At 46.8% G+C, this 22624-nt stretch overlaps 1 protein-coding gene across 1 annotated transcript in view; it reads left to right on the top strand.

Moving 5' to 3' along the window:
• Nucleotides 1-9980, top strand: part of LOC106808811 (G1/S-specific cyclin-D2-like) — a 105841-nt gene extending 95861 nt beyond the window's left edge. Inside the window, exons 4-5 of the mRNA XM_014811674.1 lie at nucleotides 1720-1871; nucleotides 8135-9980. Coding sequence (XP_014667160.1) covers nucleotides 1720-1871; nucleotides 8135-8293 — 311 coding nt within the window. The 3' untranslated portion in view covers nucleotides 8294-9980. The remainder of the gene's footprint in view (nucleotides 1-1719; nucleotides 1872-8134) is intronic.
• Nucleotides 9981-22624: the final 12644 nt, after the last annotated feature.

Below are 22624 nucleotides of genomic sequence, written 5' to 3'. Positions count from 1 at the left end.
GTGTGTGTGTGTGTGTGTGTGTGTGTGTGTGTGTGTGTGTGTGTGTGTGCGTGTGTGTTCGTCGTCGCGTTTCGTGGACGCGTCAATCAAGATTTACCTGTTAGAATGTCTTCTGTGTTACCTCGCCGAGCGGCATCGATTTAAAAAATTGATAACGCATAGATGCTTGAGGTTAAAAAAAACCAGTTCAGAACGAAAAGTGACTTTTGTTTGTTCAGGGAAGCATTCGTGCTTGCTGCGCACGTGTAATGGCGGGCACGGTGTGTCAGCGAAGCGTCTCCCTCTATTCCCCTTTCTCTCTTTCTCTCTCCCGCCGCACGCTGACGCCAGCACACGCCGACATTGCCCGGGCAAGTAAAGGGTTAGTGTGTGACGCTTAGCCGTAGTGACAGGCTGATAGCCGCCTGAGTTTAATTTCGTCAACATTTACCGTAGTGAGAGACGTGGCGTGTTACGCAACGTCGCCGGTGTCCGTCCCTCCTCGGGGTCGCACGCACGCACCCACGCACGCACGCACGCACACGCACGCACGCACGCATTCCCTTAAACAATACACCCTTCCCGCACGCACGCACGCACATATCCCCCGCACACACGCTCTCACATACGCTTTCGCGCACGCATGCCCTCGCCGGCGCACGCACGTACCCCCCGCACACACGCTCGGCTAGTCAAACAGTGTGCCTTGGGTGAATGATCAGTCATCGGTGAGGTTTGGCTCCCACGCCGCTATATAACTGCACATGTGGCGGAGGCAGCGCCTATATATGCCGACTGTTTCCGCTAGCCGTGACCAACCGCATCTCGCCGTGCAATTAAAGCCGTAATTTACATCTACGGCCCGACCGACGTCGGCGTGGGTGGGGCAAGTACAGTCGGCCATTCTTCGCCGTTACGTAAGATGACGCTCGCTTGTGCGGCCGCACTTGTTTATCCTGCAGTGTTCTGTAGGGCCGTAAAATAGGACAAGATCGTGTGCGTGTGTGTGTGTGTGTGTTGCCCGTGGGTGCCGCATTGTCTACTGTTGTGCAATGCTGTGTCAGTCAGAGCGCACGTGTAGTCGTAGTGAGTGTATCGCGTTGTTGTAGCAATACTCATGGGGAAAAGATAATGAGTTACTTAATAGACTCCGTGGAAGAGGGGGAGGAGGTTGTCGGAGGGAGGGGGATTAGTGGAGATCACTGTTGGGGTGAATGGCCCAGGAGGATGGACCGGCGCTGCTGAGCCTTATGAGGGCCCGGGTTATGCAGCTTGAACTAATTACTAATTGGCTTGATAATTAGACACTTCGCGAATTAGCGTGGCCGTGCTGTTGATCCCCTCTTCAGCATCCTTTCTCATCCTTCTCAGCTTCCTTATTCCGCGTTTCTCTTGTGCCTTTTTCCTCTGCTTTCTTCATCCACCCTCCCTATTCATTCCTACTCGAAAGTTACCAGTTGCGGAGCGGGCTGCCATTGCCAATATTTCTCACAGCCTCTCATCGCGGTCTCTCATCTCTTCACCCCTCGCGACATTATTTCCAACACCATTACTCGGCCTCGCATCGCGGTCTGCTATATAACCTATTGTAAAATCATGTAAGATCTACCCATTCCTACTCAAAAGTTACCCGTCGCGACATCTCCAACGCTTCCCACGCAGCTTCTCATCGCGGTCTCTCTTCCCCAACGTTAATCAGCCTCCTCTCATCACGGTCTCTCTTCTCTTCTCTCTCTGCAGACTTCAGCTTCGCGATGTATCCGCCGTCGATGATCTGCGCAGCGAGCATCGGCGCCGCCGCGCACGGCCTCCTCACGAGCAGCAGCGGCACCAGCGCAGCCGAGATGAACGCGCTGCTGCACCGGTTATCGAAGCTCTCCAACATGGAGGTGGTGAGTGTGAAGCCATAGACGACAATGACGATGATGATGGTGGTGGTGGTGGTGGTGGTGGTGGTGGTGATGACGATGATGATGATGGTGATGCTGGTGATGATGATGATGATGGTGGTGGTGATGATGACGATGATGATGATGGTGGTGGTGATGCTGTTGATGACGATGATGATGATGATTACATTTAGTTATTAGTTACATTACACGTGAAGTTGCGTTACGTTACGTTACGTCACGTCACGTTACGTTACATTACACACTAGTTGTTGAGAAGGGCTGCGTCCAATCTGTTTTACTGGTATGAACATTGGAGGGGGGGGGGAGAAAGAGAAATCATAAGTAAGAATGTGGAGAACGTCAGACTATAAAAGTAGCAGAATGGGGGAATAATGAGGAATAGAACTTAGGAGGAATGTACGTGGCAATAGAATGTGGAACAGCTAGGAGGGGAAAAAGAGGCGGCAAGAACAAGAGAAAGTGGAGAAGGTGAGAAAGGACGTATCGAGAGCGCGAGAAAATCGTTGTCCGTTCTACTGCGTACGTCTTCTGCTCCATTTAATGTAAATCGAAATGCCTACGAGGCTTATTTCAGGAATGCGCGATAAAAGAATCTTTTCGCCGCTTCTCGGCCCGCTCGAGTCTGCGTTCCTGCCTGCTTGCGAGATTTATGCCGACCCTGTCTCAAGGGGCAAGTTCCGGAGCCGCGCTAAAGTAAACGCGCGCATGGACCAGCCTCAATATTTGCATTGCTTCCAAACTACAAGTATCGGCATCGCTAATCACTGTGTGTGTGTTCTGGTGGCCTGACCTGGCTGTGCAGATGGCCTCCTGTCTAACGGGTGCATTCTCCCTATATTCATTCTTCATTCCATTTTGCGCGCAATAAATATAGCAAAAATGTATTAGCATAATAAATATATTAGTATAAATATTAATATTATGAAATTATTATTGAAATAAAAACTCAAGTTCATATCGCCTCCCTGAGTAGAAGATTTCCAGATTATATTGTTGCTTGAAATCGGCGTGTTTATAACTGGCATCTCTCTCCACGCATGCGCACCTCTGACCACATATCCTTTCTCATCGAGACATTCTCGCCAAAGTGTGGCACGGTGAACCAAGTGAATGCGCGCTCGCGCATTTGTCATTGAGAAATTCCAAACGGGGGCGCCGCGCGTGCCCACGCGCCGCTAGGCGGCGCTGCGCGCCGACTTCCTGCTGAAACAGCACACCCTGTGAATCTGTAACCCGAACAAAAACTGTAGTAAAAGGCGGCAATCGGCGTGCTAAAGGTCTATCAGCAACACATGTTGTGCCCGACGCAGGACCGCGTTTTCCAAGGGAAAGTGTAACATATACCCCGCTCATTTATAGTAGGCGCATCGCAGGGGAATACACCAGCCAGCCGTTAGTCCGTCTGCTGCTGCTGCTGCTGCTGCTGCTGCTGCTGGGCCAAGCGCTGTTCAAGGATGAACTGTGGGTCCGGTTGCTGGGCGGATCGGCGCGCGAGCAAAAACGCGCTAACCCGCAGCAGCTGGGTGTAGGCGTGCGGGCGCGCGCTTACGTCGTTATTGTTCTCCGAGTGCGCGCGTCGAGGTGCCCGGATGTAGACAGTCGTACCGGTCCTCGAAGTTTGTCTTCTATAGTTTACAATTCAAGTTCTATGGCGGTAGCTTCATCAGATTAAGATGAGTTAGGATTGAGAGAAATTTGGCTAGATCCTTGCTGCTACTGCTGCTGTTGCTGTTGCTGCCACCGGCGCCGCCGCCGCCGCCGCTGCTGCTGCTGCTGCTGCTGCTGCTGCTGCAGATAGCGCATTGTTGCACTGCAGCTGGCCGTGTCACGTTCTTAGTATACAAGCGAGGGAGTAGAAGTGACCATCGTAGGGTGGTCCGCACGGCCGGTCGCCGTCCGTAAACAGTTTGTTTCCACTGAGTGGTCTTAATTATTCTGTTTGCCGGCTGGTGGCGCAGACGGGAGGAAGTCGTTTGTTTCTGCGCGCACATCGCCATCCCTGGGCATCGGATACGCTCCGTGTATAGCCGGGCAGTGTGCTGTTGGGTGGGTGGGCTACGGACCCCTGTGCGAGCGCTCTACGCTCTACCGTGTACGAACATGCGTAAATGTGTATTAGTTCCTCACTCCCCCTTCTCTTCCGCGGTGGGTGGGTGCCCGCTGGCGTGCCATCGCCGCCTCACACGCGCGCGCCCGGGATGGTAGAGCTCCCTTTATCTACGATTGTGACGAGCGGTCGCAAGGGTGTCCGATTTTCCTCTTGCCGCCTTTATCTGAGCTTCGCAATGCGAACAATGCGGCAAAAACAAAGGGGTAACGTCGGTGCGCAGACATAATAATAGACTATACGGTGCGAATTACCGGCCGTCGGCCGCCTCGCCGGCGACGTCTGCTACGTACGTCGAGGTTTTTGCCGCGAATCGTGGTGTGCGATTCCGCCGCCTCGTGTCGCTAGCGGCGCGTGCGTGAGTGCCTCCGTGAGTGCGTGCGTGAGTGAGTGCGTGCGTGCGGGCGGTGCTGCCAGGGACCCACAGCTAGGCACGCGGGGGTGCAAACCGCCTCGTATATTATACAAATCGTTGCATTACGCCAATCTTTACAAATCGAAGTATGATCATGAAGACCACCTGCAATCAGGCAGAAGGATTAACCCACGTGCCGTACGTGCGTGTGTGTGTGTGTGCGTGCGTGGCTGCGTGCGTGTGTGCGTGCGCTGTGCTGCGTGTGAATCTTGTCGTGGTATATTATTAGCTCATCTGACCTAGTCAGATGCAGCTTGTAGAATCGCATGATCGTCCGTCCGTCCGTCCGTTCGTCCGTCCGACCGTCCGTGCGTGCGTGCGTCAACAGTCGGGCACAAATCTTAACCGCTCGACGTACGGTCACGATATTCGGGACGTGGGGGGGTAATCCGAAAACGAGTTGGGGTGTCGAAGCTGGGGGTCAAAGGTCAAAGGTCAAGAGGTGTAAAAGAAGGGAACATTCCCTCCTTAACTTAAGGTATAGGGAGGAAATGCAGAATTGCGGCACAAATCTAAACGGCTCGACCTAGGCTCGTGATAGTCGGTGTATAGCATCATGGTAGGAAAAGCCATCACTGTGCCGAAATTGGAGGTCACAGGTCAAAGGTCAATGGGCACAGGGCAGATTTTAGACATTTTCTGAGGACATGGTCTGACGGAGTGATTGAAAAACTTTTTTGTTTCAGCGGTGACCTAGCATCTTTATAGCTTTATTGAAAGGACCATGAAATGTACTTTCTGCTGACATGCGAAGAGTAAGTGTCGGATAACCGTTTGACCCTCAAGAGGCGGGATAAACATGGATTTGTTTACTGTTAGAAAGAATTTGACTGCCGGGTTTGCTAGTAGAATCTATACATGCCTAGATGTATGAGGCTACAATGTCACAGTGAAGTTTCAAAAGCTCAATTTGGTTGAAGAAGGTTTATGCTCCTTAAATCGTATAATTTCTATGGCATTCTGTACTGTCAGTGTGTTACATGTAACGTATGCCACTGCCAGTGGCCACTGCCAGTGGCCACTGCCAGTGCATGTGGTGGTGGTACTGTGTAGTTTTTGCCTGTGTTAATTAGTTACAGGTGGCAGCTCTCTATTCTAGCCTGTAGGCTTGCGTAGGTAAATGGATGAGTGCTTACCTATTCTGTCTTGCAAATAGTTGTTGCTACTACGTACGATGGGAGCTTCCATCTTTAATCTGAAGACACTTAAACGTACGCGCATCTCGTGGCAACTTTCATAACAATCCCAACGAATATTCCTTTGAGAAGGTTCCTGATACCATCCCTGTGCCTTCCACTGTTTCGGCGTGTATGTGACATTTGGGACTAACAGGGTTTACTAGAATCCCACCACTCCACTACAGAGTCACCGCAGTAGACGTTAGATGAGCGCTGTCGCTCCGCGGCACTTGTTATATGCTGCCAGCCGGCCTGCGTTCTGACGAGGATCGTCTGCCACCTTGTGGCAACAACAGTAAGGGAGTTCCGTTTCGCTAGACGCACAAATCAAACTGTGTTGTGTAACTGTGGCGAACTATCAACGCGAGATGCGGTTAAGGGATGTGATCCCTGGCAAGGGTTAACGAAATCCTTAAATGTCCCCGCCAACTCTTAATATATAGCAAGAGTGCCTGTTCCGTTCTCGTTCTCTCTCGCTCTATCTCACACCCTCCCTCCCTCCCTCCCTCCATCCCTCCCTGCCCTCTCTCGCTCTCGCTCTCTGCTTTTCCGCAAGTAGTGTGGCTCATTGCTCATTAATACAGTGGTCTCGGCTGATTGGGCTGCTGCCAGTGGTCGCTAACTTCCCGTGTTCCGGTGTAGGCTGACTTTGCGGTGTAACTCGCTCAGAGTGTTCGAGTTACAGCATTGACAGGCAGCAGCGGCGTTTATAGTGTGGGAACCAGAGTCGGCAAGGCGTCTTGTTCTCATAGCGCAGAGGATGCTTGCTTCGGTGGCGAGCGAGCGCTGCACTGCACTGCACTTCCGCATGGCATAAATACTGCAGGGCCAGCTGGGAACGCTATCTGTGACCCCTGCTTCACATCTGCTAGCCCTCCCCCTCTCTCTCCCCACTCCCCCTCTCCCTCTCTCGCGCTCACACTCGTACTCGCGCTCCCTCTGTCTGTGCGTGTGGAAACCATTCCTTCAAGTGTGAGCTACAGGGCATCCGCTTAAAGCTGCACCGTTACTCACCCCGCCCCCTCCTTAAAGGTTGTTGGGCGCGCCTGATTAAGACTAGCGATAAGCGAGCTCGGCTTCGTAAATAAATTAAAACTGCTTATAAACGTGCAGGCGCGGTCGTTGCTAAGAGCATCGGAGGAGGACGTGTTGCTCTGCCTATACGGGGGCTAGGCGCGCCTACCCCGTCTCGTAAACAACCCTAGCCAGATTCGCAAAGCGAGAGGTGGCGTATAGTGGCTGCCATAGACAGCACGCGAATTATCCCCCCCCACACACACACACGCGCGCGCGCGCGCGCGCGAGAGAGAGAGAGAGAGAGAGAGAGAGAGAGAGAGAGAGAGCCTCCATACAATATTGTGTGTGTGACGGAGCACCTTCCCCCACTCTGTATCCCTGGTTATCCCATTTATCATCCTTGGTTACCCCTCACCGCATCCCTGGTTACCCCATCCCGCATCCCTAGGTACCCCACTTTGCATCCCTGGTTATCCCATTTATCATCCTTGGTTACCCCTCACCGCATCCCTGGTTACCCCATCCCGCATCCCTAGGTACCCCACTTTGCATCCCTGGTTATCCCATTTATCATCCCTGGTTACCCCATTCCGCATCCCTGGTTACCCCATCCCGCACCCCTGGCTATCCCATCCCGCATCCCTGGTTACCCCATCCCGCATCCCTAGGCACCCCACTCAGCATCCCTGCTCGCCATGCCTTGTTCCGCGCCCGGCGGCAGCAGCAGCAGCAGCAGCAGTAGCAGCGCAGGCGCGTCGTACGTCGGTGACCGCTGGGAGATTCCCGTGACCGCTGGGAGATTCCCGCTCTAGTTTTTCGGGCTGCAGAGTTGGCCGGTGTCGCGTTACTGGCGTGTGTGGGCGGCGGAGGTGTCTGTGTGTATATCAGTCACATTTGCACAGCTGATGCGCGCAGTGCATCCAGCTGGCTTTCCCATGCGGACAGCCTTACCCGGCATAGTCTGGCAGCACAGTTTCCCATGTCGCCGCCTCTCGGCTAAACCCGGGCGGGCGCTGAGCGGTGCTGCTGCGATGCCATTCGCTGAATTTGGCTTATGTACTGGAGAAAGGGTTGAGTGAGCGAGAGAAAGGGTTAAGTGCGCGAAAGGCTTATGAACCGTAGACAGTTGAAGTGTATATAGTGTGTCCGCGCATGGGAGCATAAAGATATATATATAATCTGGGGGTGTGGGAGAGGGGATGAGGTGGGAAGGGGACCAAAAGGGATTCCTTTCCTTCTCAGTGCATAAAACAGCCCTTCCTACAACTACTATATTACACACTACCACAAGTGCGCACCTCGGATCACACAGTCTGAATATCACATTGGTCATCAGAATGGTATTGTATGTTAATAAACAGCATTGTGTTGTATAATATCAAGAGTACATAATAGGAGATACGTACGTAATCTCCTATTATGTACTCTTGATAATATCATTGACAATCAGAACATGGTGTTATAACAGAAGCGACAACGTTGTCTGCAGGTCTCTCATTAGTCAATTGTTTGTGTCATATTTCAGGATGTGCTGAGGTCGTGTATAGAGCAGGTTGAGGAGACGGTGAACACAAGTCTAAGCACCGTCGACCCTTTAGAACAGACGCCCGAGAAGACGCGGAGTCCGAGCGCCAGCCAACTACAGCCCGAGACGCCCACTGACGTCAGAGAGGTGCACTTCTGAGTGACGTCATCGGCCGAACTGGCGCCATCTGGCGGAGTCCGCGGGAGTCTTTCGGAGGAGCTTGCTACGGTTCTGGGTCTAGCGAGAGGAATGTCCAGCTGGGCGGAAGACGCTGCCGCGAAGGAGATACGCGATGCCCACGGGGCTGCGAGGCAACGACAGCGCTGACCAGGCCATCACTTGGAAAAGTGTGGCCTGGACGTGGATCAAGCTAATGGGGACCAAGCCTGCATGTAGTGGGGCACACATTTATTGTGATTTTGTGTTTTTACTAGACAGAAACGGGTAACGTGATCAATTATACGCGTGTGCGCGCGTGCATGAGAACCGAACCGAACGTGTTGGCCCTAACAAGTTTTGCCTGCACGCGTTGGCTATGTGCTATTAGCTTAACACACGTTTAGCTAACCGGGTGGTCATAGCCGCATGGCCTGGCTGTGAAGTTGTGCGTGTGCATGCCGCATGTACGCTTGCGGGTGTGTTGGTGGCGCTTCTTGGCTGCATGCAGTGAGCCTCGCGTCGGCTAGCCAAGGCCCGTAGAGACGAATCGATAAATACGAAATATAGAAAGACAGGAGAATCTCGCCCGGCTACTGGATGGATAACGTGAAGGCGGGCTCCCATGCAAAGCGCCATCCACTGGAGCTGATGTGCAAGAGCTCAGGCGGAGGCGCCATCTGGTGGGGAAGGGGGTAGTTGTAATCCGGCTTGCGGTCTATATATGTTTAATTCCATCAGCGGAGATGTATGTATAGTCGATGTGATTTGCGGTGCAAATGTAAATCTTGTATATAATGTGATATGATGGGAGCCTTTTGAGATATTATTAAGGGAGGGCCGCTCCGTCAGATCGGGGCGAGTCCAAGTGCACAATCGTAGCGGTTTGTCTAGAGTAGAGTATCGGGTTTTTATCAAGTTCACCTTTACTGTGGTATTATGCGCAATGTCAACCTAACGGGTGAATACCATCTAACCATCCATTCACGCGAGCGCGTATTTCGTGCGCTCCCGATCCAACGCACCTTACATGACCAACCTTATAATACGATGCTTTTAACTGCCGTTTCTCTTGAACCTGCTTTAGCTTGTTCCATTTTATTGTTACACTGCGCGGGGGTGCGCGTATGGTGGTATGTGCGTGCGTGCATGTGTGTGTGTATGTGTGTGCGTGTGCGTGCTTGCTTATTCGTGCGTGTGTGTGCGTGGGTGCTTATATTCGTGCGTTTGTGTGGGTGCGTGCTTATTCGTGTGTGTGTGTACCTGCGCATGTTGACTACGTGTTATGAGGACGTATGTGTTATGAGGTACGCCTGTATGAGTGCATGCGTGTATGTATTTGTTGGTGAGACCGCATGGGCATTGTTTGCAGTCGTACTACTTCTACTAGTGATCTTGGTGAGGACCTGTACGCAGTCAGTTAAATACAGTCATGTGCTAGTAGTGTGCGAAGTACGTGTCAGGCCGTGTACTTCGTCTGTGTATACCTCTCTCGTTTTATCCAGTCATGGTGATTTTGCAGCTTATCAAATCTTGCTACTTCTTTGTGCAGTGCAGCAATACGCTACCTCGTTTTCCGAACCTCCACCTCCTTTTTATGATCAGGGAATGGTTTTAGACCCGCGCCGTTGTTACGAACAGTTGGAGCAATGCAATCTATGCGTTCGTGGGGGCGGGGCGGGCTGGGTGGGCGGGCGGGGGGGGGGGTGGGCTAGACGATAGGGTGGAGCGAGGACAGTACCTCAACGACGACAGTCGCAACTGCCGATCGTCCTTCTCCAATTACACCTGATGGCTTCACATTCTCTCAGCATCCGTTTGACAGAATCGTCGTAGTGTGGTATACATCCCCCCATTACCAATGTCCTCGCCTCTGCATTGCGCATAGGTATGATCATGTCTAGCAGGGCGCATTGCGCATGGGCATTTGACCTTTACTGCTCATACGTAATGTAGAGGGGGACGTTTGCTATAAGTGTGTGTGTGGGGGGGGGGGTATACCACGCTGCGCCGTTGTAGTGCGGAGAGGAAGGTAGCATCAATCTTTACTCGGTGTTGTTTGTCATTGATCTTGTTCGGCTTCTCTCGTTTATTGACCGTTAATCATTCTGTGAAATCCGCATCGCAGACGTTTTTTACTATCGTGAATAATGTCCTGAATTTCTCGGCAACGATAATGTTATGTAGTGTAACGGTAACCGATGCTTAGACAGGAAAAATACAATATCGATCGAGTGTTAAACGGAGGCTGGTGCAACCTTACAGCATTTTATTTTAGATGGTTAGTTCTTTATTGTGCCCTCGCGCGTATTATTTTGTAATTTTATTTTTGCAACTCAAGCACAACAAGATCGTCGTCTTCCATTGTTGTACAGTTTGCTGTTGATTAATTTTCAGTTTAATCATGTAAAGTTGGTAGCCGGTCCACCGCGACCTGGTTTCGCGGTAGAGATCGGCAAGGTATGCATGTTTTTGCCTGCGCGTACTCCAGTGTCAGTGTTCACTTGTTTTGGCGACGAGGGTCTCGCCGAACAAGTGAACGTGCCGAGGAGATCCCGTAGAATGCACGTTGTTGTGTCGTCGTCGTCGTAAATTATTAAAGCGTTTAGCATGGTGATAGTTCCCTCCTTTTTATCAGTTCGTATTGACTTTCAAACTTTCAAATTAGAGCATGCGCATGTAACGTGTTTAGATAGGAGAAACTTTTCGTATGAGAATCGCTATGAGGGGATGTACTGACTTAATATACGTACGCACGCGTTCGTGCTTGCGTACGTACGACCAGCTAAACGTCTTTCAAGCGTCTCAAAATAGTCCGAGTTTTGTGTTAATCGAGTTTTATTATCACCCGCTGTCAGTCTCAGCTGCTCTGACGCGATTACTTTAGATCTGGCTCTCTCTCTCTCTCTCTCTCTCTCTCTCTCTCTCTCTCTCTCTCTCTCTCTCTGCGTTCTTCCATCTCTCTGCGTCCTCTCGCTCTCGATCGCTCTCTCGCTCCTTCTCTCTTTTCTTTGTCTCTCCTCGCCAGTGTCTCCGGTCTCCTCTCTTTTCTCCTCTCTCTCCCCTCTGTCCGCTCCTTTGCTCCTCTCTCTCGTCTCTCTCTCTCGGAGCTCTGTCTCCTCTACTCTAGCTCTCTCTCTCCCTCGTCCTCTCTCTCTCGTCTCTCTTTCTCTTCTTCTCTTACGCTAGCGCACATCAAAGTCGCCAGCAAAACGGGAATTTTGTTTTCCAGCGTTTTCGCGTTCTGCTTCGAGGCGACAAGCAGCACAATCGCCACCCGCACAGCAGCCACACTGAACAAAACATACAGAACACTTGCGGTACAGCGCCGCTGTCACATGACATCAAAAATAGCCATCCAATAGACATCCTGTGTCATGTGATATTTTTAAGGATATTGATTGGAGACCGTCTGTGGCGTTTCGCTGTGTAGCAGAACGATTGACGCACACACCCGAGCAAAACGTACGCTCAGGCGAAAACACGCTCCGCGAATCAAACATTGCTTGTTCAGCGAAACACGCTTAGCTGAGCAATGTTTTTTGTTTCGGGAATCTGCACACAGCCACGAACATCGAGCGAAACACGTTTTGCTCCACGTTCAGGTGTTTTGCTCGTGTGTGTGCGTTATGCTTTATTCTACCATTCAAAGGGAAGAGAGCGCGCGCTAGAGAGAAAGGACAGAGAGAGGGAGAGGGAGAATGGGCTGGGAGCGAGCGAGAGACCGCGATAGAGAGAGAGAGAGAGAGAGAGAGACTGGCCAGTCGGCGTGGGTGCGCGTTATGCTACCGCGCTCTATTACTGAGCGTATATTATTTCACTCGTTGGACGCCATTGTCCCGAATTTAGGCCGTCCGCGCCTCGTGGCGTTCTGCTTATAACCGCTGTTGCTGTTACGTGTTTACATTTTCCACAAACTATTTTTCGTATTAGTTTTATGAATTGCATGTACGCTGTCGGATTTTACGTTAGTTCGGCGTTCGGTGTTCGCTAGAGACGTCGTCGTGGAGTGGTGCGCATGCGTACGAAGAGACGGAATGTTGTAAATTTCCGCTACTCGCTCTGCGCTGGCTATATATGTATATATATATCAAGAGCTAATAATACCCATGAACTTAGTCTAGACTCGCAGACAAAGTAGAATAATATTGCAGTCAATTAGCACTGTTTTCCCGTTTTCCCGTTGTACACTCGAGGTACTATTAGCTCTGGATATATATATATATATATATATATATATATATATATATGCGTCAGTGCTATCCACTCACGATCACTGAATCCTTGTGTATTTGTATGGAGTTCGACACCTGTCGTGGTTTTGAAATTTTCATCGCTGCAAGCGGCAAAGATTCTCGTAGACGCGATCAGCTGCAAATTCGGCTGGTTGAAGCGCGAGAATGTATTTTGTTGTGTTATTTTCTCTGAACACCTCTCGATGCTGCGCGGTAGTGCTGGTGTAATTTGTTCCTCACCGCATTTCGAGCGTGTCGAGGATGAAAACTAGCCTTCTTCGTCTCATCACGTGCCAGAATGGCGGTCGGCGATCTGTAGTTAAAAGTTGCGTTGCTAAGTGGAACTGAAATTTTTTTCTCTAAATTCTGTGCTTTTGCGCGTTTCATAGTTTATTATCACGCGAGAAATGATTGTTATTCCCTGTGTTTATGCGGTCCCGTTACATTAATTCCCGTTGCGTAGACAAAGCGGACATGTATAATTGTATTCTTATAATTGTATTCCGTAAACATTCCGTGAGTATACGATTAGCAACGAATCTTGCACGTGATTGATTGCGTAGCGGTTGAGATTGTATCGCTCTGGGATCATCGCTTCGTCGGTTACTAGTTTACATACATGAGAATTTTCCGCGGATCCGCGGATTTCCGCTTTTTAAATTATTTTTTTAAGGATAATGAGAAATTGCTTAATTCGTGTAGATCCGTTGAGAACGAAGTGGGGGGTTGAGGTTAGTCAATGATTGACGTTCGGTACTGGTGCATCGTAAAAGCATTCAAATACCGGACGATCAAAAGTAAGACTGTTCCACTTGGTCGATCTTGCGATGGTAAATTTATTTTCATTCGTCAATTTCCCGATGAATGATGTTAATGCTCCAATCGTTCTCCATAAAAAATCCATTCTCAGGTACTCTCAGAATGCACCAGTCTAGCTTTAAAATTGTAAAATTTTCTACGAGAGGGGAGGGGCACATTATGTTCACTATGTGGGATACTAATATCCATTTGGAATACCAGAAGCTTAGAAGCTAGTAATCCACTTGGATACAAGACGAAAATTCTAATTCTGGGTCCTATAACTGGAGGAAATTTTAGAAAATTAATTGGGGTTTATGTGAAAGCTCAGGATTGCTCTCCTGCGTTCATTTCTTTCAAAATTTTCCCGGGGAGGCCCACGTACCCGCTCTCAGCGTGAGGCTCAGTCCTGCGGCGCTCACTAGGCATGGATACTGAACTGACAAATTTTTGAATCACGCACTTTTCCACTTGTTTGGTCATTCACTGCTCTCATGTATGCTAGTAACATAATATCAGGGGTTAATAATGACAAATTTTCCCTTATTAACCGCTGATAATATGCAGCCGGTAGCGCTAAATCGGTGCGCTACTTGTTGGAATGCGCCGAAAAGCGGTGGTTCAAGAGTGAACCACTGACGCACCTAGTGTAGAACCTTCCCAGCCCCCGTTGCGTAGGGGATGTACGCGACGTGTGTACGTACACGTGAGAGTAGGTGTGTGTGCGTGTGATGTCGAGACAGAGAACGAGGAAGGACGTTTATAGAGGATGTCGGATGGAAAAATCAAGTGCTGTCGATGTTTGGCGAAGGTTTCTGTCGTCTAGAAACCGTAGCGAGTGGAGGAACAGTTTTGTATATTTTTGCGAGTTTGTACATATGTATTCAGAATAAAACCATACAGAGTATCCTAACGTATCGCCTTACTGCTCGCTTTAGGCTTTGTCAGATTTACTTGTATTACACATCGTATGGTACAGTCACCATTATATAAAACCACTATGAACCCTCGAACACTGTCGGAATGGTCATAGTACGCAAACATTATAAGAAAACGTCACAATTAATCAAATGTGTAATAACAAAGCGTATACTCAAATGTTATGACAGAAATTATTACAGTAAAACAAAAATCATATAAGCAGTTTCATGAAGCAACATGCAGTACACCAGATGCAGCCGCCTACACATTGGCACGAGCTGTAACTGCAGTATCATATGTACTGTACTCTAACATAAACAGCGCAGCAAACACAGTCCCACTTTACGAAAAGAGCCGGGTCCCCGTCGCAAAAAAATATAGATAACCTATTTAGTACATTATCTCCATGGTCTATACATCAGATCAGTGAGTGTTTAGTCGTCGTCACGCATTTACTGCTATTCTCAGCCATCAGCCATCCCTTGTGGACTCGCAACCACTCCTCACAGATTAGCTCTAAGACACGACGATGTATGTCGTATATATATATATATATATATATATATATATATGGGAGTTTTTCTCACCACCCGCATCGCGGCCAAGTCTTCAGATATCGCTTCTGGCGTTGCGCTCAAACCTAAACAGTTTGCAGTGCGGGGGCGGTCTTTATCGATCCGACATACAAAAATTTTTTAACCGTTTGTTCATGAGTATCGGCTGGGTGTGTGTGTGTGTATCTGGCCTCGAGATTGCGCCAGCAGGGCTCGCTGAGTGCAGCTCAAGAGTGGCCACCCAGAAAAAAACAACTACTTATCTTCATTTTGATGTATGTATTTATCGTATATCAAGAGTACATAATAGAGATGTACTATAGAGATGTCTCTATATACTGCTACTCTTGATGGTATTATATATGTACGATGCCAATATCTGATTAGCCTCCGCCGTATATATGACAAGAAATAATAAACGCGCTCTCTGAGTAATGTCAAACTAGAAAAAAACATGTAGATATGTCTATTTGTCCGTAGGGGAAGATCCCGGGACAATTGTAACACTTATTTTTTCCAAATTTGAGCATAACAACTTTATTATAGTTAAATACTTACTCAAGCGTTATGAATTTAAAGATGCATATCTGTGGCTTGAAATATGACTAGGTTTGGGTTAAGTAAAACAAGTTATTTTTGAAGCATTATCATTTCAAAACTGGAAGTCATAGTGTTAAATTGGCCCCACAACACGCGGCAATGGTGTTAACACACCAATGGGGCAATTGTGAGACACTTAACATTGTACCAACAAAGTCATATCCCTCAGAAAGATTTTTAATATCTTTTTATACAAGGTGACACGCTTGGGCCAGACTTTCACAATCAAACGAGCAGCAATTTATAGAACCATAATAATAATAATTTTAATAAAAACTATGACGAATGCTTGACATCATATTACATATGAATAAAAATATTAAATAGGCCACTTATTGCCTTCGTGAACAATACATATTTACAGACGCATTAATCAAAAGTTATGTATTTCCATGTCTGAGCTTATAATAGGCTACTTTTTTGCCTTATAAACAAAGAACATTTTGTAAAACACATACTTTTTATACATGCCAAGGCGCAAATTGTAACACGTTGTTACATTTGCCCTCGAGGAGACGCCATATTTGGCGGGTGTTTGTATCTTAGCATTAGTATTCGTCACATGAAACTTTTTACCAAATACAGGCCTAAAAACCTATTTTTTTATGATATACAAATGACAGTGATAGCTCAAGTACAATATTTGTCCAGAAAAAAAACATTAGGTAATTTGAGATTTTACTTACCTGCTAAAAAACGATGTTTGGCTGGTCAAATGTTCCTCGATGCGTAAACTGCCTACCCCTCAGACAGCATGTGGGGCAATAAAATGCTGCATGCGCTGTGAAGAGGTATACATATAGCACGTTTCTACTAGGAATGAGAGCCTCTGTTACATTTGCCCCGTGTTACAATTGTCCCCGGTCTCCCCTACTTAATTTATGACAAATAAAGCCTGTGAAAGATTATGATCAACTTGCAGATATCTGAAAAAAATAATAGGTAGGCCTATTCTCTCCTGCTATTATGCATCACATCACTGCACTGTTATTATGCATCACATCACTGCAATGTCCACAAATGAGGGTCACGGTGTAACGTTGAAATGATGTTCTATATCATTTTTTTACGTTGTTACGCTATATGGTTCACTAATCGTTTGACTCGCCCTGCTTAGGTCCACTGTATCAACAAAGCGACGCCATGAACTAAAGTGTAGTAGCGTACGTTGTGTTCTCCATTTTTGCTGTTGAGAGCGTCTGTGTGTGTGTGTGTGTGTGTGTGTGCGTGTGCGTGTGCGTCCGTGCGCTGGGTGTGCGTGTGCGTTGCGTGTGCGTGTGCGTACGTCGTGCGTGTGCGTGTGTGTGTGCGCGCGCGTGTGTGTGGTGTATGTGTGTGTCCGTCCGGTGCGTGTCTGTTTGTGCGTGCGTGCGTTCGTGCCGTGCGTGCCGTGCGTGCGTGTGTGCGTGCGTGCGTGTGAGTGTGTCGCGTGCGTGCGTGCGTGCGTGCGTGCGTGCGTGCGTGTGTGTGTGTGTGTGAGTGTGTGTGCGTGTGTCTGTGTGTGTCTGTGTGTGTGTGAGTGAGGAGTGCGCTGCGTGCGTGTGTGCCTGCGTGTGTGTGTGTGTGTTGTGTGTGTGTGTGTGGTGTGTTCGTGTGTGCGTGCGTGCGTGTGTGTATATAGTGCTCTATAAGTTACTGGATGATCTGCGCAAGTCAATAAGGAGCGGTTTGTCTGGATCGAACAACGAGCAACGTATTGACACGACATTGCGTCTTCATGCCACAATGGCATTAATGCCATGATTATCCTGTCATAATATCGAATATCAAACAGCCTTAGAACCACAAAATTAATTTAGAAGATGAGTGAGCATGTACCTCTATCTCATGCATCTCTATGGCACGAACATGCTGAAACTAATACAAGTATCGCTGCGTCAGGACTGGTCGTGAATAGAATGCACGCGACACTTTGGAATGGTACATCACTCTAAAAGGTGCGACATACCTTTGGCTACTGAAATTGTGATATGACCGCACATCAGTAGAGCAGTATTTCTGTACCCCCGCCTCCACCCCGGTCCCGCCAATATGCAGAACAAAAAGCAGTATTTTTTAGCAATTAAATTGTTATATTATTATTATGTAGGTAAACATTCTTAAAAATTGGTAAAAATTCTTGATTCATATTTTATTAGTAATTAGATTTCAGTATATTGTGACGTCTTGTGGTGATGCCAATATAACCATAACCATAATATTATGATAATGTAAACATGCAGTTTACTCGAACGTAGCTGCAGGCTGGGCAGTAGCAACACTCCGGGCTTTAGCAATAGTAACAAACAATAACTGCAAAGTATTATGGTTTAATTAATTAATTAATTAATTATTCTTAAAGTTTTTATAATCAAGCAAGGTGTTTTATGAGTAAATATTATCGTGTGTTATTTCTGGCTTATTGTCTTATTCGAGTTCACAGCCAAGCTATACACGCTACTGAGTTCACTTGTGTAGTTGTGGTTCCCGACTACAATAACTATAACTATAACTATATAACTATAACAATCACTATAACTATAACTATAACTATAACTATATAACTATAACAATCACTATAACTATATAACTATAACAATCACTATAACTATAAGTTCTATAACTATAACTTAACTATAACTATAACTATAACTATAACTATAAACTATAACTATAACTATAACATATAACTATATATACTATAACTATAACTATAACTATAACTATAACTATAACTATAACTATAACTATAACTATAACTATAACTATAACTATAACTATATAACTATAACTATATAACTATAACTATAACTATCACTATAACTACAACTAATCTATAACTATAACCAGAGAGACATGATACAAGATTGCGTGGCACAGCCTTTGCTGTCGATCCTAAGCGCTGCGCGCGATGAGACGCGCAGTTCCGCGGGATATGCGCACGCGACCGCGAGGATGTTCAAGTATGAAGCGCTGTCCGCAATGGAGACGTGCGCCAAATTCGAGGCCCGGCGGCGAAATTTTTTTCCCAAACGGTATAACATAGCGAAGAATTTAGCGCCTTCTGATTGGCTGCTTCGATTTGCTTTGCCTTTGACAAGAGAACAAACGCCCATTTGTAAATGTTTTGTTTTGTTTATGACCGCTAGATAAGTGCGTTTCTGATGTATTTTCCATGAAAAACGTATCTTTTCCTCATTAATATAACATATAATATCACTATAATTGCAATTCTTTCTGCAAATGTGTTATTTCATCTCAATCTTAAGTTATGAGAGGGTCTGGGCTCTCGTAATATTACATACGTACGTATGTACACGCACTCGTAGTGCTTCGTCGCAGGAGGAAGGAGCGAAGGGCTACGACAGTACTACTAGAGCTACGACGGTACTATAGTACTAGGGCTACGACAGTACTAGAGCTATATACGTACTCGTACTCGTTGCATGACGCTAGTAGTAGTATTACTAGTACGGTAGTAGTCGTAGTAGTAACCAAGTGTTTGTCAGTGTACGCGCAATGGCGGCGGCGTGTGTTTACAGTTGAAACGCTTCAAGTGCCTGTGGCTATAACTATAAGCCTAGACCCTCTCATAACTTAAGATTAGGATGAAAATAACACATTTGCACAAAGAATTGCAATTAGAGTAATATTATATGTTATAATAATGAGTAAAATATGTGTCTTTCATGGAAAATACATCAGAAAACTTATACTTATGATATCTATAGCGGTCATAAACCAAAACAAACATTTACAAACGGCGTTTGTTCTCTTGTCTTGAAGGTTTTCTTCAGTCAAAGCAAATCAGTCAAGAAACGGCATGATATTTGGGTTAATTCACTCAAACCCATGTTGTTTTAAAGAAATCATACTAAAAACTACTTTAACCTAACTTACAGAAAGTTCGGGAAAGTTTTTGGTAGATAATCAATAGATAGCCAATCAGAAAGCGCCTAAATCCTTCCTATGTTATACCGTTTGGGAAAAAAAATTCGCGGCCCGGGGCACGTCTCCACGGCGGTCAGCGGTGGTCTGTAGTTTTAGAAGATGACAATAATTATATATGGACGATATTCTAGGAATTGGAGCTTATACAACAGTAACAAAAATCGCTCAGTCATGCTCCAGATTAGCTGAATCAAAAAAATTAGAATTTAATATGAACAAAACAAATACAATGGTTATAAAATTCACAAACAAAAAAAGGATAGAGAAGGAGACCAAGGCAACCAAGGCAATGGGCAACCAAGCCAATAGGCAACCAAGTAATCAAAAAATGCACCAAATATTCATACCAACGGGATTTAATTAATGATATAGGATGTTATACCGATATGATAAGAGTCCGAACTGAAAAATGTTGATGATGAGCCGTTTCATGATGAGCGAAATATTATCATGGGCAGAAGAGCAAAATTATGGAAATCATACTATAGAAGCAAGAGTGAAATTATACGAATGCACAGTTTTACCTTCCTTCCTAAATAACAGGGAAACATGGACTAACTTAACTAAGGAAGAAGTAAAAATGTTGGAGGATTTCCAAAATGAGTGCCTGCGCAAAATAATAATCACGCAGAAAACGCAGAAAAATCTACGGAAAGACATTGAAAGACGATGAAAATTCCAAGGAAATATACGGAGAAATCAGTAAAAATAACATATAGTTTCTATACGTAAATTGTGGTAAATACATTAAAAACGCATTTAAAGTGGTATTCACTTGTACCTCACAGTTTAGTTTTCATAACATTGTCCGTCACAGGCGCATAGTGACGTGCACTGGAGGCTGGCCCTGTAACAGTTTCCTGCACAGGTCTTCTTGCACTTGCAGCTGATTAGCTCGTAGCAAGCCTTGGCTGCTTCAGGAAGTAATTAAGGTCCATATCACCTGCCATAGTCCATTACGCCTTTCCCAACCCCAGTCAGCTGGCAATGGAACATCTGGGTTGGTGACTAAGGATTGACCCCATATGTGGCCTGCTTGGAATGCAGCTCTCTTTGTGTGTTCCAATAGAGCTGCCGCCGTAGGAGGGGTATTCTCTATCTCCCTTGACTTCTTGGAGAACAGGTAGCGTCTTGCGGTATCTACGCCATAAAACAAGACAACGAATCGCTCCAGTATGTCCATGACAGTCTTCGGTACGTCAGCAGGTTGCGAACACAGTGCTTGGAAAGGTCCAGCTACCATCCATCTCCTAAGTGCTCCCGGGTTTTCAGTTAGTCCAACTGCTCCACCGTCACCCTTAACTAGTGCATTTACCTGTTCGTGTGCATGGTCCAGCAAAATGGCAGAGAACAGTCGGCTTGTCTTGTTGGCAGTGAATCCTCCACGTATGAACTAACGAAAGACATTTGGGCATCTCTCTTCTAAGGTTGACATATCTCGCACATGGACCGGTAACCAGAGGGCATAGTTTGGGTGGTCCAATTCAAAGAACCAGGGTATCAAATCGGGTTGCGATGCAATGTACAGGTCAAAATCTGACACTCGCAGGGACCTTACAAACTGGAAGATAGTTAGTTCAAAGTCTAACACTGTCTGCCAAAAATGAAACTGCGGGTAATTTTCTGACCTCTCAGCACACCACTCTGTGAATTTATCTGGTTTGCCCTGACTATCTTTACTGTTTTCCATCTGTTTAGAATTAAGGTATGCTTTTTGCTGTAACTGATACAAAGCTGCAGCAGTCACTTGATGTGCACGACGGGTCTTAGTCACATGGGACGCACGAAGGAATCCTTCACAGGTGCCTGCAGCCGCAATGTCTGACTGGGTCAAAGCGTCTGCCCATCCACTTCCATCAAGAATATCTCCGATGGTCCTCAATGCAGCCATTTCTGTATGCAGTCCACCAAACATAATAACGTACTTGTTCTCGCCATACAAGTCGGGAAACTGCCATTGAAGCTGCGTGGCTAAGGCAAATAGTGGCTGATCCATTGTTAGGACGGGTGTCTGTCCGGAATTGAGGAATTCGGTTGCAGCTGCATTGTTGTTTATGATGTGCGCGATCATTGCCACGGAGTTGGATGATTCACGGAAAAGAGGGAGCAACGACACATTTGTCTTCGGATTTGGAGGTTTCCTTTGCCTGGAAGCATGGTAGGCTGCCCACGATGCGTAATCGGTTGCACTCAATGTCTCCTTCTGACTGAGTCTCATGTGGTGTTCCAGCCACATGTACTCTAACTTACGGTCCTCCTTCAGTATTTCATTCGTAGGTGGCCTAACAGGTCCATAAAAGACAGGAACATGTTGATCCTTTTGAAGACCCCGTGCAGCTAGAATGTCTGTGTACTGCGCTGGAAGTTGTTGTACGTGTTTGGTTTGGCTTGATTCTTCCTTTAAAAAAGAAGCATCTGAGCGAACCTCGCCAGAATTTGGTTCATGTGGATGCTGACAAAGAGAATGAGCAGTCCCGTGAAAGGAGTCCTTTGCGGAGACTGAACTTGGGTTGTGGTCATCAACTTGACCATTGGTAAACACACCCTTCCGAAGCTGCGGTGGGCGGACGACACTATCTTCTTCATACTGTCTGCAAAGACGGTTTGCCACACCAGAGGACATCCTCAGCAAGCGATCATATGAAATGCGAAGGCCCAAACCATGCAATCTATCCACAAGTTTACCCTTCCTGGTTTCTGAATGCATCTTGAGGCCGACATAAATTGGCAGAGGGGTTTCCTGTGATCTGTTGTGTCGGACATCACAGCTCTTTTGACTTGAATGTTTTACACTATTGAAGACAAGCAACTGGGCTATTGTTAATCCAGCATTTCGTTGGAGCTCTGTCTGTTTTTTCTGATCTTTTATATTCGGTCCTTCAAGCATCATACTGACAAAGGCAAGTAACACGCCAGGTACAGACCTCATTTGTTCATCACGACTTAATTTTCCGTCGAACGTGTAATCACTTTCGAAAATATGTTTCCGAACTATGGTTGCTGCTTTTGCCAAGCACATGATTTCTGAATCTGGGTTGCACGCTCTAACAACCGCATCTCCAACGCCGCGGTCAACTACAAAAAGGATTTCACGACCATGTTTTGTTGCCGACAGTTTAACAGCTATGCGAATTCCATAAGGATAAGTTTACATTATTAATGAAGTGTTTAATTGATATTGTTATCATACATTATACACTAAAACCTGTTGCATTGTGTAGGTATGGCAGCCATCTTGGAATCCAATATGGCAGAATCGTGATGTTTATAATATTAATTTCGTTGGATTCCTCGAC

Source organism: Priapulus caudatus, unplaced genomic scaffold, assembly GCF_000485595.1.
Source record: "Priapulus caudatus unplaced genomic scaffold, Priapulus_caudatus-5.0.1 Scaffold306, whole genome shotgun sequence".
NCBI lineage: Eukaryota > Metazoa > Priapulida > Priapulimorpha > Priapulimorphida > Priapulidae > Priapulus > Priapulus caudatus.
The sequence above is the reverse complement of the archived record's forward strand: the minus strand, read 5'-3'. Positions and strand labels throughout refer to the sequence as shown.